The 18,611-nt window shown below is 33.0% G+C and overlaps 1 protein-coding gene across 1 annotated transcript in view; it reads left to right on the top strand.

Moving 5' to 3' along the window:
• LOC127724588 (pre-mRNA-processing factor 17-like) overlaps window positions 1–7,096 on the top strand; it is a 33,349-nt gene extending 26,253 nt beyond the window's left edge. The window contains exons 10-14 of the mRNA XM_052231606.1: window positions 274–407; window positions 965–1,041; window positions 3,915–4,015; window positions 4,833–4,876; window positions 6,616–7,096. Of these exons, the coding sequence (XP_052087566.1) occupies window positions 274–407; window positions 965–1,041; window positions 3,915–4,015; window positions 4,833–4,876; window positions 6,616–6,793 (534 nt within the window). The 3' untranslated portion in view covers window positions 6,794–7,096. The remainder of the gene's footprint in view (window positions 1–273; window positions 408–964; window positions 1,042–3,914; window positions 4,016–4,832; window positions 4,877–6,615) is intronic.
• Window positions 7,097–18,611: the final 11,515 nt, after the last annotated feature.

The raw sequence follows: 18,611 nt of genomic DNA, 5'->3' as shown, positions 1-18,611 counted from the left end.
CATCTTTAACTTTAGTCACACAATTCTCACAATACTACAGAACAGAATGATTTTATATATGGTCAGCAGCTTGACTGTGATGAGTTGTAATATTTGTGCACTTTTGGATCTGTCAGACATATATTCCTTGATTCCAGGACTTTGAATACTGAATTTGGTATGCTTAGCACATCAATGTATTCTTGTTACATTTTCAAATTAATTGATTATTATATTTTTCTTAAAGATTATTTTAATATTGCCAATGTCAAATATGTATTTATTGATTTTTAGTGGGATATAAGGTCAGGTGAAATAGTTCAGGAATACGACAGACATTTAGGTGCAGTAAATGCTTTAGAATTTGTAGATCAGAACAGAAGATTTGTGTCAACATCTGACGACAAAAGTATGAGAATATGGGAATGGTATGTGAAAATAGTTTTCTTCTGTTAATAGCAAAGGTGTATATTTTGTCTGAAAACAGCTTATATTTAAGCGATTACATTATTTATGTGAAAATATTTCTTAAATTTGATAAAAATGACAAGAAACTATGAAAAAAGGATATGGAAATATATCAAAAAGAGAGCAAATCAGTAACATAAATTATATCAAGACTTCTAAATGGTAACATACATCTTGAAATTAAGTGTTAGTTGCTTATCTGCAAAGCAAGCAGCATTTATGAGTAAGAACAAAGAGTGGTCGGCTTACAATCAGAATGTGTGTCAGATAAGTTTGAAATATCTTCCTACAGACAATTGCCATGCATGTGAACTAGCACTTTAAAAATCTATATCAGCCTTTTTTTGGGCTAGTACGTCCTAATATGCATGTTATATTCGACAGCAGTCCATCATCGTAGTTTTGTTTAGGAAAAAATGAATTCTGATATTCAATAAATGTGTGCAACAAGAATTAATCATCACAAATTTAATTTATATTGAAATATGTACATTTGAACTAACTTTTTTTATTCCAGGGGAATTCCTGTGGATTTTAAATACATTGCTGATCCTTCTATGCATTCTATGCCTGCAATTAAATTGTCACCAAATGGTAAGATGGAAAAAAAATAGTTATTCCTATTTCCTTCAAAAATAAGGCATCTATTTTATGTAAAATTGCTTTGATACCATTTAGTAGTTCATAATATTTCAAGCATAAGATGTTTTTTAACTCATTCATTTTAGGTCCTATTTAGACATTTAAGCATGCAGGTATTTATACATCCATTGCTCTCACAATTTTTAGAGTGAGAGTTCCTAATGAAGGTCAATCAGAAAAAAGTGCTTCAGATGCATCAAATTTATTAAATGTCTCCACAAAGCATTATGTTGGGGGACATAGAAATACAGGCTGTTCATCAGTTTGTCTGTTCATCCGGTCTTGTTAGCGCTTTCATGTTTACAATTCTTGCCAGATTTAATAAAACTTTATACCATAGGTTTATATCAGCAAACTCTTGGACAAGTTTGAAAATCAGTGCTGATAAATTATTTTTATGCCCCCGCCGTAGCGGAGGGGGCATTAAGTTTTACCCTTGTCCGTCCGTCCGTTCGTACAGTACGTATGTACGTCACGTACGTCCCAAAATTGGTTTCTGTGCTCTAACTTTAGTTTGCCTCAAACAAATGTTATGAAACTTATACACAATGCTATTACCACAAAACACAGATCAAGTTTGAATTTTGGTGGTTTCACTTTTACCGTTCTAGAGTTATGCCCTTTTACAAGTGGAAAAATTGCTGAATTTTTGGTTTCTGTTCTCTAACTTTAGTTTGCCTGAACCAAATGTTATGAAACGTATGCACAATGCTAATTACCACAGAACACAGGTCGAGTTCAAATTTTGGAGGCGTCACTTTTACAGTTCTAGAATTATGCCCCCTTTACAAATGGAAAAATTGCTGAATTTTTCGTTTCCGTTCTCTAACTAAAGTTTGCCTTAACTAAATGTTATGAAACATATACACAATGCTTATTACCACAAAACTCAGGTCAAGTACAAATTTGGGTAGCATCACTGTTACAGTTCTTGAGTGATGTCCCATTATAACGTTATAACTTATATGCAAGCGGGGGCATCATTTGTGTCCCATAGACACATTCCCCATTTATTAAAAAGAGTTATGTCCCTTACAATTTTAGTTATATAGAAAGTTGCATTGTAAGTGCTCTCATGTGTACAATTCTTGCCCTTGAAAATATTTTATTGAAAACTGCATAGTAAGCTTTCTCAAGTCTTCATTTCTGTAATATATATTAAGAAAAAGTTTTGAAAAAACCAAAGAAAAAGTTTTTAAAGTTATTTCCCTTGGACACACTAATTTGTGCAACACAGGGGACATTAGAACTCTGTTCTTTCTGTTCTTTTATTATTATAGCGACCCCACATTTATAATTAAGATAGCAGCATTTGTATGCAGCATTTCTTGAAATCACAATGATTAATCACACATTTTTGTCCATTGAATAACAATCACAATAATAAATGCACACAAAAATTATAGGATATGGTAAAATAAACAGCTCCGCCATGAGCGCATGATACGCCCGTCGTCTTGTGTGTGAATTTTTATGCAATAAGCATAAATAGTTTCTGACATACAGCGTGACATGCGAAAACCCCCTTTTTTTTTTACAAAATACTCAATATCTCTAAAATAAAATTTTGAATCAAAACCAAAAAGTATACAGATCTTTAGATTAATATAACTAAGAAGTGTGTAAAATTTTAAGCAATAATCATAAATCGTTTTTGAGATACGGCGCGACATGTGAAAACCCCCCCTTTAAAAAAAAAATAAATCAATATCTCAAAAATAAAATTTTGAATCAAAACCAAAAAGTATACAGATCTTTAGATTAATATAACTTAGAAGTGTGTAAAATTTTAAGCAATAATCATAAATCGTTTTTGAGATACGGCGCAACATGTGAAAAACCCCTCCCCCTTTTTTTACAAAATACTCAACAACTCAAAAATAAAATTTTGAATCATCACCAAAAAGTATACATATCTTAAGGTTAATATTACTAAGAAGTGTGTAAAGTTTTAAGCAATAATCATAAACTGTTTCGAGATACGGCGCGACATGTGAAAAACCCCTCCCCCTTTTTTAACAAAATACTCAATATCTCTAAAATAAAATTTTGAATCATCACCAAAAAGTATACAGATCTTAAGATTAATATAACTAAGAAGTGTGTAAAGTTTTAAGCAATAATCAAAAATTGTTTTTGAGATAAGGCGCGACATGTGAAAAAAACACACACCTGTTTTAGTTACTAAGTCCCGTAACTCAAAAAGTTTTAATCTTATTTTCACCAAAAAGTATACAGATCGTTTGACCATCATAAGAAACAACTATGTTAAGTTTCATGAAATTTGGATAAGTCATTCTCAAGTTACGGTGCAACATGTTTACGCCGGACAGACAGACGGACAGACAGACGGACGCCGGACATTTGTATACCATAATATGTCCCGTCAAAAATTTGACGGGCGTATAAAAATCAGTGATGATTTAGCTCTCTGAATGTAGATCAAGCAATAAACCAAAAGTCCCAGTTAGGTTTTTTGAATTCTTGTTGCTTACTTGCTGTAGGAAATTTGTAAAATGAAAATGAATCAAAAGTCTTTAGAATTTCTAGTGCTTTTTGAAGTGGTACTGATATAACCTGCCTATAACCTACACAACAGCTTACTACAATACAACAGCTTACTATTAACCAATACAACAGCTTACTAGTAACCAACACAACAGCTTACCTTTAAACCAAAACAACAGCGGAACATGAATAAAAGATTTTAGACAAGAGATTGGTGGAATTTTTAAATGCCTGTTTTTGTTACAGATTTGGGATCTATTTTCACTTCCAAAAACAACTTGCATAAATTAATTATTTTCATTGACTTATTTTTATAGGAAAATGGTTAGCATGCCAATCTATGGACAATAAGATCTGTATATTTAATGTACTGAACAGATTTAAATATATGAGAAAGAAACTTTTTACTGGTCATATGGTATGTATTTGTTGCAAACTAATTTATAACATTTACATGTTTGTTTTGATTTGTATGACTATAACAATACAACAAAAAAGATTTTACATTTTTGAATTTATTTGACTTTTAATATAACAGTTACTCTACCAAACATCTTGTTTCAAAATGCAGCAAACAAAAATTGGTATAACATGTATTTATGTTTGGATTAAAAAAAAAAATTCTTGAATGCAATTTAAATTAATGAAAATAAAAAAGTCATTTGTTAATTTGCATTGGCAGATCTCATTATCTGGCTTGTCCTCACAGTAATGGTTAATGTTTGTGATTATGTCAGTTTAAGGGGAACAACTTATAAAAAGACAGTGGTATTTTGGTATGCAAGTTGTATTAGCATTGGCATATCTCATTTCCACAGAGATTATTTGGGCCTACATCTTCAGTCATGGTTAATTGGCTGTGAATGATTTGCATAGTTTACATATTACAGTAATGCCATTTCAATTTCAACATTTGCATTTTAATATCACAACTACATACATTTGGGGGCCTCGGTGACCGAGTGGTATAGGTAGTCGAACTACTGTATCACTAGCCTGTCAACACTGATGTTGTGAGTTCGAATCCCACATGTGGCAGGTGCGCTCAACTCCAATCTTAATTGACTAGGATTGTCAGTGTTCCTACGGAAGGTTCCTCTACCAATAAAAACTGAGTGCCATGAAATAGCATAGTAGTCCTGAAAGTAATGTTAAATACCAATCAATCAATACATACAGGTGAAACATATCAGTGTCAAAAGCTTATTAATAAATTATGTCATGTGTCTTTACAGGTAGCAGGTTATGCTTGTCAGCCAGATTTTTCACCAGATATGAGGTATGACTTAATATAGAATATTTGAACATGCTGCAAGTGTGAAATGATCAAGAAATTATTACTACAGCTTTGTTTTTTTTTTCATTGGTAGGTCATTTCTAATAAATATTTTACTTTGAATGGCATGAAGCAGAGTTGCTACAATTTGAGCAAATATATGGCCTTCCTAATTAAAATAAAAAAATACCATTGTCTGCTAAAAATCATTTATTATACGACCGCAAAAAATTTTTTGGGATCGTATAATGGTATGATGTCGTCGTCGTCTGCGTCGTTGTCCGAAGACACCGGACAATAACTTTAGTTTAAGTGAATGGATCTCTATGAAATTTTTTAAGAAGGTTCAATACCACAAAAGGAAGGTTGGGATTGATTTTGGGGATGATGGTCCCAACCGTTTAGGAATTAGGGGCCCAAAACAAGCATTTTTCTAGTTTCAGGATAATAACTTGTGTATAAGTATTTCGATTGCTCTGAAATTGTACCACAATGTTTAATACCACAAGTAGAAGGTTGGGATTCATTTTAGGGGTTATGGGGCCAACAGTTTAGGAATTAAGGGCCAAAAACAAGCATTTTTCTAGTTTCCAGACAATAACTTGTGTGTAAGTGTATGGATCTCTCTGACATTGTACCACAAGGTTCCATATAACAAAGGGAAGGCTGGGATTGAGTTAGGGGTTAATTGCCCCAAACATGTAGGAATTAGGGGCCAAAAAAGGGCCAAAAACAAGCATTTTTCTAGTTTCCGGACAATAACTTGTGTGTGTGTAAGTGTATGGATCTCTCTGAAATTGTACTACAAGGTTCCATACTACAAAGGAAAGGCTGGGATTGAGTTTTGGGGTTATTGCTCCAAGGGGGGTTTCAAAAAGTTGGGGGGGGGGGATTTTTTTCCAAATTTTTTTAAGGGATTCATATTTTTTTTTCAAAATTTTTTAAATTTCGAATTTTTGAAAAGTTTCAAGAAGAAATCTTCAATTGCACAGTATTGCGCAATGGATTTATAAGATCTTTGACCACATTTATTTTGTGTCAGAAACCTATATTATGTCAAAAAATTTGATCACAATCCAAATTCAGACAGTATCAAGCTTGAATATTGTGTCCAAATTTGCCCCAACTGTTCAGGGTTCGACCTCTGCTGTTGTATCACACTGAAAGCATTTTATTTTTCTTATATGAAAACGTTAGAAAAAATTGACAAAAAGTTTGGTTCCATCTGATTACGCCTTTACAAAAAATGTACAAAAAAACTATTATTTTGTATTTTATACACAAAGTGAAACAGGAATATTAAATTACATATAAAAAGCAGATATGGCATATAAGTCAACATGACAGCAACACAACAAAAGATTAAAACAACAAAGATATGTAAGGGTCATCATAAGGTCTCCAAAAATAGACAAATATTGGTTCCATATGTTCATCTTTAATCATCCCAAATCTCAACAAGATGTTAATGGAATAAAAATTAATTTTCCTGCACAATTATTGGCATTAAGTTGAAAAAGAGACTGCACATACTCTCTAACCATCATAAAAATGATCACTACATGCACTTGACAAAACCAAAGCAAAGGAACAGCATCTGTACTACTGTTTTAATCTCAAAGTCAGGATGAGGCCTTCTACAGGTAAAAAAAGACCACATTTCAAAACAAATTCAAGACAGCCAATAGCACCTGTTTGAGTGAAATGTTTCAAATCTATATATGATTTTTTTGTTATTTCAGTTATGTGATATCAGGAGATGCAGATGGAAAACTTTATGTATGGGACTGGAAAACAACTAAACTTTATACAAAATTCAAAGCTCACGATGATGTGTGTGCCACTGTGTTATGGCATCCTCACGAAACCTCAAAAGTGGCATCATGTGGATGGGATGGTGTGATAAAATACTGGGACTGAGATGGATGAAATATTGTAATGTCAAATCAGGAAAATCAATACCTTATAACAATTGAGAGGAAAAATAAGTGTATCCAAGATTGATCTCCAGAAAATCAAGAGTACAATTAACCAGTGACCAGGTCCAAAAAGTGTTCTGGTTTAGAAGTAGCCGAATGTATTTCAAAAATCAATATTGATGCTAGAACGTATTTTCATTTTATCGCTATCATCCAAGATCATGTTACATATGTCATTCATTTTAATGTGCTATCATTGCTGCAATTTTAAATAAAATACATCATTACATGTTTCTTAAATTGATATAAGGCTTTTGTTGTTCAAATGGGAAAAGCCTCTCTGCCTTTAATAAAATGAGGAATATTTAAAACTGGATGTTAAGCATTCAATCTATCATTAAAATAAGGAATATACATGTCACTCTCTCTATTTCACCAGGTAATATTTCTAACTAGTATCTCATCTTTTTACTTGATATATCCCCATGGTACAATAATATGACTATTGTCCATTGACCAAAATCTTTGGTTTGTTTGATCAAGCTTCTCATGTGCAAGAGGATGTACACAAACCTTTGTGACGAAGTGAGCATCTAGTAAAAAATAAGTCATTGTGACCTACTTTTTACATTTTGCTTTCTTGTATTTATTTTTGACAACTTCAATATAGCTGTCCCATCATCCTACAAAAGTAAAAAGATCAAGGAACACTGAAAAATCTGTTAGCATATGATGCTCATATACTTACCAATAATACTTCTACCCTTCAAGACAATTACAGATATGTATTCTTACCCTTGCCTTATAAAGTTAAAGGATATCACAACAGTATGAATGATCATGCATCTAAAATCTTTAACTGTTGGTGTGTAATTAAGTGTTAGTCAGTATCACCATCTTGAAAGATTTGACAAGGTAAAACTGTTGACCCAAGAATGAATGATGGATACTACATAAAACCAACAGTGTACATATTGTTTTTTCACCAACTGATGTTAAAACTTTAAATTATTCTGCTTGTTTCAAATCAAAACTACGTAATTTTCTATATGATCCTATGTTTGATCAACATGACTTAAACACATGTAATACTTTGTGTCGTGGCTTTAGGTGTTGCTAACATATTCTTTCTATTGTACATGTACCAAAAAAGTTTATGTAAAAGTTTATACATAACTGAAAGTGTAATTTGAGCTTTTGTTCTCAACTGGTGTTAATATATGCTTTTTTAGCTTACTATACAGTATGGGTTTTGGCCATTGTTGAAGGCTGTACATGTCCTGTTGATGTTTACATTCTCTACCTTTTGTCTTGGTTTATAGTCTAATTGACAATCATACCACATTTCCTTATTTTTACAATAAACATTTATTTTCTTATTATGCCCCCGCCGTAGCGGTGGGGGTATTAGGTTTTACCCTTGTCCGTCTGTACTTACGTATGTACGTCCCAAAATTGGTTTCCATCCTCTAACTTGAGTTTGCCTCAACCAAATGTTATGTTATGAAACTTATACACAATGCTTATTACCACAAAACACAGATCAACATTGAATTTTGGTGGTGTCACTTTAACCGCTCTAGAGTTATGCCCCTTTATAAATGGAAAAATTGCAAAATTTTTAGTTTCCGTTCTCTTACTTAAGTTTGCATCAACCAAATGCTATGAAACTTATACACGATGCTTATTACCACAAAACACAGATTAAGTTTGAATTTTGGTGGCGTCACTTTAACCGTTCTAGAGTTATGCCCTTTAAAAATGGAAAAATTGCAAAATTTTTAGTTTCTGTTCTGTAACTTAAGTTTGCCTCAACCAAATGTTGTGAAACTTCTACACAATGCTAACTACCACAAAACACAGATCAAGTTTGAATTTTGGTGGCGTCACTTTCAACGTTCTAGAGTTATGCTCCTTTATAAATGGAAAAATTGCAAAAATTTTATTTTCTTCATACACAATGCTTATTACAACATAATACAGATTAAGTACGAAATTTGGTGGCGACACTTTTACCATTCTTGAGTTATGTCCCTTTATAAACATAAAAATTGCTGAATTTTTCGTTTCCGTTCTCTTACTTTAGTTTGTTTCAACCAAATGTTATAAAACTTATACACAACTGTTCTAGAGTTATGCGTGTTTACAAATAGAAAAATTGCTGAATTTTTAGTTTCTGTTCTCTACTTAAGTTAGCCTCAACCAAATGTTATGAGACTTACACACAGTGCTTATTACCACAAAACTCAGATCAAGTTCAAATTTGGGTAGCATCACTTTTACCGCTCTTCAGTTATGTCCCTTTATAACTATATGATATGCAAGCGGGGGCATCATCTGTGTCCACATGTGGACACTATCCACATTTATTAAAAAGAAAGTTCTCTTTTAAACTAATCAGTCTATTTCAATTATTCTTGGTCATAAAAATTTCCATTACCTTGGTTTAAAACTACCATATATATTTGATGACTCAGAGTCTATAAATTCTAAGTGATCTGGCTGCTGTAAGATCAGGGCGAAAACAGTGAAACACTAATAAAGATCATTGTCAGTTCAAAAAGAACCTTTTGGATCAGCTATTGATAATTAGGCCTGATCACTACAACTCCCTTTATTAGCTCACCTGGCCTAAAAGGCCAAGTTAGCTTTTCTCATCACTTGGCGTCTGTTGTCTGTCATCGTCCATCATTCATTATTTATCTACTTTAAAAAATGTGTCTGATGATCCCGCCTGCTGACCAAGATAGCCAACATGGCTAAAAATAGAACATAGGGGTAAAATGCAGTTTTTGACTTATATCTCTGAAACTAAAGCATTTAGAGACAAATCAGACAAACCATTGTTTGGTTGCTCCCCCTGAATTGGTAATTTTAAGGAAATTTTTGCAGTTTTTGGTTACTATTTTCAATATTATTATAGATAGAGATAAACTGTAAACAGCAATACTGTACAGCAAAGTGAGATCTAAAAATAAGTCAATAAGACCAAAATGGTCAATTGACCCCTTAAGGAGTTATTGCCCTTTATAGTCAATTTTTAACAATTTTTCATAAATTTTTGTGAACTTTTACAAAAAATCTTCTCCTCTGAAACTACTGGGCCAAATTTAATAAAACTTGGCCACAATCATCATTGATGTATCTACTTTAAAAAATGTGCCTGATGATCCCGCCTGCTGACCAAGATGGCCGACATGGCTAAAAATAGAACATAGGGGTAAAATGCAGTTTTTGGCTTATATCTCCGACACTAAAGCATATAGAGAAAATCTGACAGATGGTAAAAATGTTCATCAGGTTAAGTTCTATCTGCCCTGATACTTTCAGACGAATCAGACAACCCGTTGTTAGGTTGGTACCCCTGAATTGGTAATTTTAAGGAAATTTTGCAGTTTTTATACAACCGCAAAAAAAATTTTGTGGTCGTATATTGGTATGACGTTGGCGTCGTCGTCGTCGTTGTCATCCGGTGTCGTCCTGTGTCGTCCGAAGCCACATTAGTTTTCGCACTCTAACTTTAGTTTAAGTGAATGGATCTCTATGAAATTTTACCACAAGGTTCAATACCACAAAAGGAAGGTTGGGATTTTGGGGGTTATGGTACTAACAGTAAAGGAATTAGGGGCCAAAAAGGGGCCAAAAATAAGCATTTTTGTAACTTCCAGACATAACTTATGTGTTAGTGTATGGATCTCTCTGACATTGTACCACAAGGATCCATATCACAAAAGGAATGCTGGGATTGATTTTGGGGGTAATTGCCTCAAAATTTTAGGAATTAGGGGCAAAAAAAGGGGCAAAAAACAAGCATTTTTCTAGTTTCATGACAATAACTTGTGTGTAAGTGTATGGATCTTTCTGAAATTGTACTACAAGGTTCCATATCACAAAGGGAAAGCTGGAATTGAGTTTGGGGGTAATTGATGAAACGTTTAGGAATTGGGGGCCAAAAAGGGACCAAAAACAAGCATTTTTCTAGTTTCAGGACAATAACTTGTGTGTAAGTGTATGGATCTTTCTGAAATTGTACTACAAGGTTCCATATCACAAAGGGAAAGCTGGGTTTGAGTTTGGGGGTAATTGCCCTAAACGTTTAGGAATTTGGGGCCAAAAAGGGGCCAAAAAACACATTTTACTAGTTTCCAGACAATAACTTGTGTTTAAGTGTATGGATCTCTCTGAAATTGTACTACAAGGTTCCATATCACAAAGGGAAAGCTGGATTTGAGTTTTGGGGTAATTGCCCTAAACGTTTAGGAATTTGGGGCCAAGAAGGGGCCTAAAAACAAGCATTTTTCTAGTTTCCAGACAATAACTTGTGTTCAAGTGTATGGATCTCTCTGAAATTGTACTGCAAGGTACCATACCACAAAGGGAAGGCTGGGATTGAGTTTGGGGGTGATGAATCATAAGGGGGTTCAAAAAATTTGGGGGAGGGATTTTTTTTCCCCTTTTTTTCCTTTTTTAGCTCACCGGGCCCAACGGGCCAAGTGAACTTTTCTCATCACTTGGCGTCCGTCGTCAGTCGTTGATGTCGTCGTCGTCGTCGTCATCGTCGTCCGTCGTCGTTAGCTTTTTACAAAAATCTTCTCCTCTGAAACCACTGGGCCAAATTTAACCAAACTTGGCCACAATCATCATTAGGGTATCTAGTTTAAAAAATGTGTCCGATAACCCCGTTAACCAACCAAGACGGCCGCCTTGGCTAAAAAAAGAAGATAGGGGTAAAATGTAGATTTTGGCTTATATCTCTGAAACCAAAGCATTTAGAGTAAATCTGACACGGGTAAAACTGATTATCAGGTCAAGATCTATCTGCCCTGAACCTTTCAGACAAATCTGACAACCCGTTGTTGGGTTGCTGCCCCTGAATTGGTAATTTTAAGGAAATTTTGCAGTTTTTGGTCATTATCTTGAATATTATTATAGATAGAGATAAACTGTAAACAGCAATAATGTTCAGCAAAGTAAGATCTACAAATAAGTTGTCATGACCAAAATTGTCAGTCGACCCCTTTAGGAGTTATTGCCCTTAATAGTCAATTTTTAACAATTTTTCGTAAATTTTTGTAATCGTTTACAAAAATCTTCTTCTCTGAAACTACTGAGACAAATTTAACCATACTTGGCCATAATCATTATTAGGGTATTTAGTTTAAAAAATTTGTCCGATGACCCCGCCTTCTAACCATTATGGCCGACTTGGTTAAAAATAGAACATAGGGGTAAAATGCAGTTTTTGGTTTATATCTCTGAAACTAAAGCATTTAGAGCAAATCTGACAGATGGCAAAAATGTTCATCAGATTTAGATTTATCTGCCCTGAAATTGTCAGACGAATCCAACAACCCGTTGTTGGGTTGCTGCCCCTGAGTAAGTAATTTTACAAAAATTTTGCAGTTTTTTGTTATTATCTTAGATATCATTATAATATCTAATATCTAATACTATCAATTATGATTTTAACCTTATTTTACATGATTTCCAAAGCATCATTGAATACAGGTGAGCGACACAGGCTCTTGAGAGCCTCTAGTTTTTCTTTAAAATTTTCCATTTTAAATTGGTTATTTCTGATTTATATATAAAAGCAAATAATAATGATATGGTTTGAATAGGTAAATTAAATTTTTTTAGTTCTTAGACCACATTCATTCTGTGTCAGAAACCTATGCTGTGTCAAATATTTAATCACAATCCAAATTCAGTGCTGTATCAAGCTTGAATGTTGTGTCCATACTTGCCCCAACTGTTCAGGGTTCGACGTCTGCGGTCGTATCAAGCTGCGCCCAGCGGAGCATTTTATTGTAATCTTTTACAAAAATCTTCTCCTCTGAAACTACGTAGACAAATTTAACCAAACTTAGCCACAATCATCATTAGGGTATCTAGTTTAAAAAATGTGTCCAATGACCCTGCCTACCAATCAACATGGCGGACATGGCTATAAATAGAACATAGGGGGTAAAGTGCAAGTTTTGTCTATTATTTTTTGAATCGTTATAAATTGAGAAAATCTGAAAGGAACAAAAATATTCAGAATAATGAGCTCTACCAATTGTCCATATAAGAATTTAAGAATTTAGAATTTAAGAATTTTATTAATCTAATCAAGAACCCATAAAGGGCATCATTTACAACAATATTAAGCACAATATGATTGGAAAAAAGAAAAACTATATCCTAATATAATACTATCATATATTGGACAGGATCAGAGCCTAACACATCATGTGTCTTACATAACATTAACAATAATTGCATAATAATTTTATATATTTTGTATCCACCTGGATCTTATTTCTAAACACTTAATTATATAATTGCCTAGGCACATAAGAGTTGGTAAATGCTCATTTGTGAACAGCCAGAAATATTTTTTATCCTTGGGTAATTCTTTAAAATTATTACAAAAACTGTTTACTTTATCCCATAATAATTTTCTCTGTTCGTTATATAAAGGACAACTTACTGTGAAATGGGTCTCATCTTCAATAGAATTTGATCCATGTGATAGGCAGTGATGACATAGACGCTGACTTCTCTCTATGTATTTTTTACTATACCTATCTTTCTCAATTTTAAGATCATGTGCACTTATTCTCAATTTACATATAGCTCTTCTTATATTAAAATCTTTAATTGATAAATAAGCCTCCTTTACGAAGTCAGTCTTGAGGTTGAAATAATTTTCTAATTTACATATACTTCAAAACTGGTAGACAAATTCTTATAGGAGTTATTGCCCATAAATGACAAATTTTACTTTTTTTTTTCTTTTTTGCCTATTATCATGAAAACTATGATATTTAGAGAGAAACATTTTTTTTCCTTTTTGCATAAATTTTAAATTATAATAGATAAATAGGCACTTTAAATCACAAAAATGATCAGCAAGCAGGGGCGGATCCAGGATTTTGGAAAGGGGGGCGAAGTATGTAAAGTTTGCCGAGCGTAGAGCGAGGCGAAAATTCGTTGGCCCTGTTTTGACTTAAAAACATAAAATAAGTGTAAAATTCATTTTTTAACGGTTCCTGACATGGCATGTATATTTATAGTAAAAGTGTAAGGGTTCAACTTGGTCATTTTTGATGCCGTATTCTCCCCATTAATTGACTATTATAAAATAATTGGATGGATCCAAAGCTATGTACTAATATATTTGATGTGGGACTTGTCAGTAAAAAATGGACATGGAAAATTCTCGTTTGTTGTATGTTTAGTTAGCATATCCTCACACAGATTTCTTGTTGTAAACAAGATAAACGCCGGGCTGTTCAATGAAATTTACAATACGACCGATACGAGTTAAGAAAGACAAACACGCAATTTTTATCCAAATGTTGAAATGTTTCACCCAACAAGGGAAGTGAGGGGTTCCAAATCAACCAAAGGCTACGAATGAGTCTGAAATGCCACACCCAGCAGGCAGGTTGCAGTCGGGCCTTGAAAAAATTATTCAATATATCAGTTCGGCGAAACAGACATTCCGGTCAGATACGGGATTTACATGTAAACCCTCGGCCCCCAAAACATTAAGCCCGTTTTTATTCATCATGTTCATTTAATGCTAAATAATTCAGTTGGACATTTTTGTTTCTAATAGCAAAAAAGTGGACAAGATTATAGTTTTCAATTCAGATACGGCCAGAATTTTTTGTTTAAGGCAAAAATCAGGGTCAGAATTTGTTCTCTCAAATATCCCAGACTGCCCCCTCAAATCAAATGGTCCGTACCATAGACTTTAAATCTATCTAGAGCTTACTGACTGGGGATCATTATTCAGCTATGTTATTAATAGGCTGGGGCGTGTGGGGTTAAACATGTTTTCGTAGGTAAATAATATTGCTGTGGAACTTTTTTTTTCATGAGAGTGTAATAGAGTATTACTTTCTGTTTGGTGGAATTGTGAAATAGAAGTCAATACGTTCTTGCTCAATCCTTTGTCGCTTTGAAGGTGTCAGGCTTGTCACCCTCAGCCTAAGCAATGTGTTACTGTAATTTGAATTTCAAAATGACTGAGTGACGTTTTTTCGACGCACTGGACAACTCCACCGTTGCGAATCACATGACTTTCACATAATCAATAATATATTACAGTAAATACGAGCGAAAAATATCTTTATAAGTAAAGAATTGTCGCATAAAAATTAAATACACGGGAAATGGTAAAGTTCACGGAGTCTAGTCTAATCAATCATTTTACAAAAAAAAAAAAAAAAAAAAGTGCAAGCAAAAGGGGGGGGGGGGCGTACGCCTTCTACGCCCCCCTCTGGATCCGCCACTGGCAAGGCAAGATTTATTAAAAAGTCAAATTTTGCCGATATAGTTAGTAGACTGTCACTCTTCATAGGAGTAATTGCCCTTATGAAGCACTTGACTTCATAAGGAGTCATTGCCCTTTACATTGCCCTTGTCAATATACACCTGCATAAATTACTTCAGACTTCATCACTAAGATAATAAGATTAATGAGGAATTTTTTTTTTTACCCTCTTTTGTGATTTGAGCGAAAACTAAAGAAGATAGAGAGAAACTTAACAGACTAAAAGATCAACAAAATAGACGTTTTTGTCATGAAGTCTATTTTCATCTACAATGTTGGATAGTGTCCTTTGTTTGATATGCATATAGACCAAGGTGAGCGACACTTTTTGATATTTTTATGATCCCCTTAAAAAGTTAAATCTCAGACCACAAAAAGATATTCAATCATTTGTTATATTCATGCAGATATACAGTCAAGTGCTCCTTTGCATGTTCAAATGTATCTGTTATTTAACATTTATTGCTCTTTGAACAATGTTTTACATTTTTGGTTTTTCACATATGGTTTAGAGCAAAACTTATGAGGTAAATTCTTGTCAATATACACCTGCATAAATTACTTCAGACTTCATTACTAAGATGATAAGATTATTTTTTTGTTTGTCAATTAACAGCTGCATATAACAATTTGAATAGCCAAGCTTCTTGACCTACGTAATCATTTACTTGTTATAAGCACTAATTACACAACTCTTGATCTCAGTAGGACATTAGATGTTTGGTATAGTTTTGATCATTGTTGAATGCTGTACAGTGACAGCACTTGCTTACTCCAATGCCACTTGGTCTCTGGTGGATACTAGGGTAGTTGTCTCATGGGCAATCATACCAGATCTCCTTATTTTTATACATAGTTATATGGTGTCTTTTGGCTATTTCAACATTTTGAATTTACCTATTTCGTTTATTCAAACATGGAAAGAATAAATTATGTTGTTATTACAAAAGATGTTATTTAAGTCATTGGTACCTAATTAAACTAGAGAAAACTGACATATCAGCAAGGGCCCCGCTTGCACATTTTTATGAGAGGCAAAGAGACTGATGCATACAAAGCAAAGATTCATAATTTTTATAAATTTTGACACCAGTAATTAATTCAGGATATGTTCTCGATTTATACATGTTTTGTTAAAATTTAAGCACAAGCTATATATGTATTATGTTGGGCAACCAATAATTTTTACACAGAGAATCATTTCTTAATGACAAATGATACCTTTTTCATTAAATCCTATCCAAAAATATGATTATCATTTTTTAACAATAATTGAGTTGCTTACACAATACTGACCCGAGAAAACAATTTTGAATGCATATTTTGGCTATATATAATATATATCAATTTTTGATGACATATATTACAAGAAGATGCTTCTCAAAATTTGTTATTTTTTCAACAAAAGGCTTTTACCATTTTCTTTTTTACCAAATATGATATGAACATCTACTTATTATGCATACCAACTGTGCTAAATTTCATTGACCTACTACCTAAATATTTGGAGGTTTTGTGTTTACAAAAGACATTTCTCCAAATTTGTGATTTTTTTAACAAAAACAAAGTTTTTTCCAAAACTAATGAGCTGAATTTCACCAGAATATGAAATACACATCTACATATTATGTACAATATTTGTGCAAAATTTAATTAGCCTCCTACCTTTAGTTTTTGAGTTTTTGCATTGAAAAACATGTTGACAGACAGACAGACAAAGTGAAAACTATAGGGCTCCTGCATCCTCTATTTCAGATGCAGGGCCCTTATAACAGGTTAATCTATATTTCTTTTATTTCAGAAAAAGTCATAATTTGAAAATGATGTTATTTTGCAATACTTAAAGGAAATAATTTTGGTATTGGTTTCACCAATAAATTTGGCAATTGTAGCTGGGGACAACAGTCATGTTTTAGTCCCAGAGTGAAACCTTTGAAGTCTATGTTTCTGAAAAAGATAGATGCCCTTCAATTTTAAAATAATTCATTGGATTCATGCTTTTGGACCCTTGGTTATTTTTAATTGTAATTGCAGATATATTTGAATTGTTTCATTGGAAATTAGAAGACATCAATTGTTCCTAATAATCAAGGATTTGTATAGTCTTACTATACATGCAAATCCTTATAATAATCACGTAGCAGATATGTTATTTTAAATATAACATACATATTTTATACAAGAACAATTCGGATAAAGGTAATTCAGGCGTCATTTGGTAACTTCTCGTTCTTGAAAAAATACAAATGGTTTTGTTTCATAAAAAAATAAATAAAAAAGAAATCATGTAAATTCAGTGACCTATACAGATAAAAATTAGACCATTTTAATTTCCAAAAAAAATTGTCTTCTTCAAGAATGGTAGCATTGTAACTATACATTATGATGTTTTTTTATGTGTGTTAACCGCACACATGGAAGACAAAGAGATATGGACAGAATAATCATTTTGAATTGCTATTAGAGACCACATCAAAAGTTCTATATATGATAAATTACTTAATTCACATTGATTTTTCCTGGAACCACACCCCCTTGTAACTTAATTTGGAAAATATTAATAGTATAGGCATATGCGTTGAAAGAATGTTTTTTAATGCATTTTAAAAAATGTGTAGTTTCTTGAACAATGATTGATTGTTAGCTGCTTTTTAAACGTCCAGGAGCAAATATTTTACGCAAGTTCTGGATGAGAACAAATTAACAATACATGCAATAGGTAGGTCCTGTTATAGGAGTCAATCGGGATATAGGGCTAGAAATCTGGACTGCCACTTGAAAATGAAGGTAGGTTGGACAGAAATTTAGCATTGGAACAGGGCATCTACGAACACCTGAAAGAGTTGTTGCAAAGTTTCTTAACGTGCAGAGATCCTCCTTGCACTCTCTTTACACATGAAAAGGTGAGCTTTTCTCATCACTTGGCGTCCGTTGTCTTTTTTTTTACAAAAATCTTCTCTGAAACTAGTGGAATAAATTTAACCAAACTTGACCACAATCATCGATTTTGGTGTTGGTAGTGAAAATCGTCAAAAATCGACGTTTTACGGCCTAAACGCGATGACGACCACGGTTATTTCAACGTTCTGTGGTATTTTTTCACATAGTACACCACTTTGAATAATGTATACCGTAAAATCGAAGTCAGTGACCCTATTATTATTTTTTCATCATTAAAACGGATTTTTTTTTATCAACAACACATAGTTTAAAAAAAAAATTATGTATTAAAAATAGGAAATTTGATTTTAAGACAAATATAAGAACGTTTTTCGCCCATTCTATGTGCTTTCTATACAAATGTTCACCTATTAATATTTATGGATTCTATATATATATATATCTATGTCTATCACTTTAAGCCCACCAGCATGATAATTTTTACTTATTATAACTCAAAGAATTCAATCAGTAATATTTCAGAAAATAAAAGATAAGATTAGATAAAGACATTATATTTTTCGGTTTTCAGTTCAAGTTCAACGAGCCA

This window comes from Mytilus californianus, unplaced genomic scaffold (genome assembly GCF_021869535.1).
Source record: "Mytilus californianus isolate M0D057914Y unplaced genomic scaffold, xbMytCali1.0.p SCAF_14, whole genome shotgun sequence".
Classification (NCBI taxonomy): domain Eukaryota; kingdom Metazoa; phylum Mollusca; class Bivalvia; order Mytilida; family Mytilidae; genus Mytilus; species Mytilus californianus.
The sequence above is the reverse complement of the archived record's forward strand: the minus strand, read 5'-3'. Positions and strand labels throughout refer to the sequence as shown.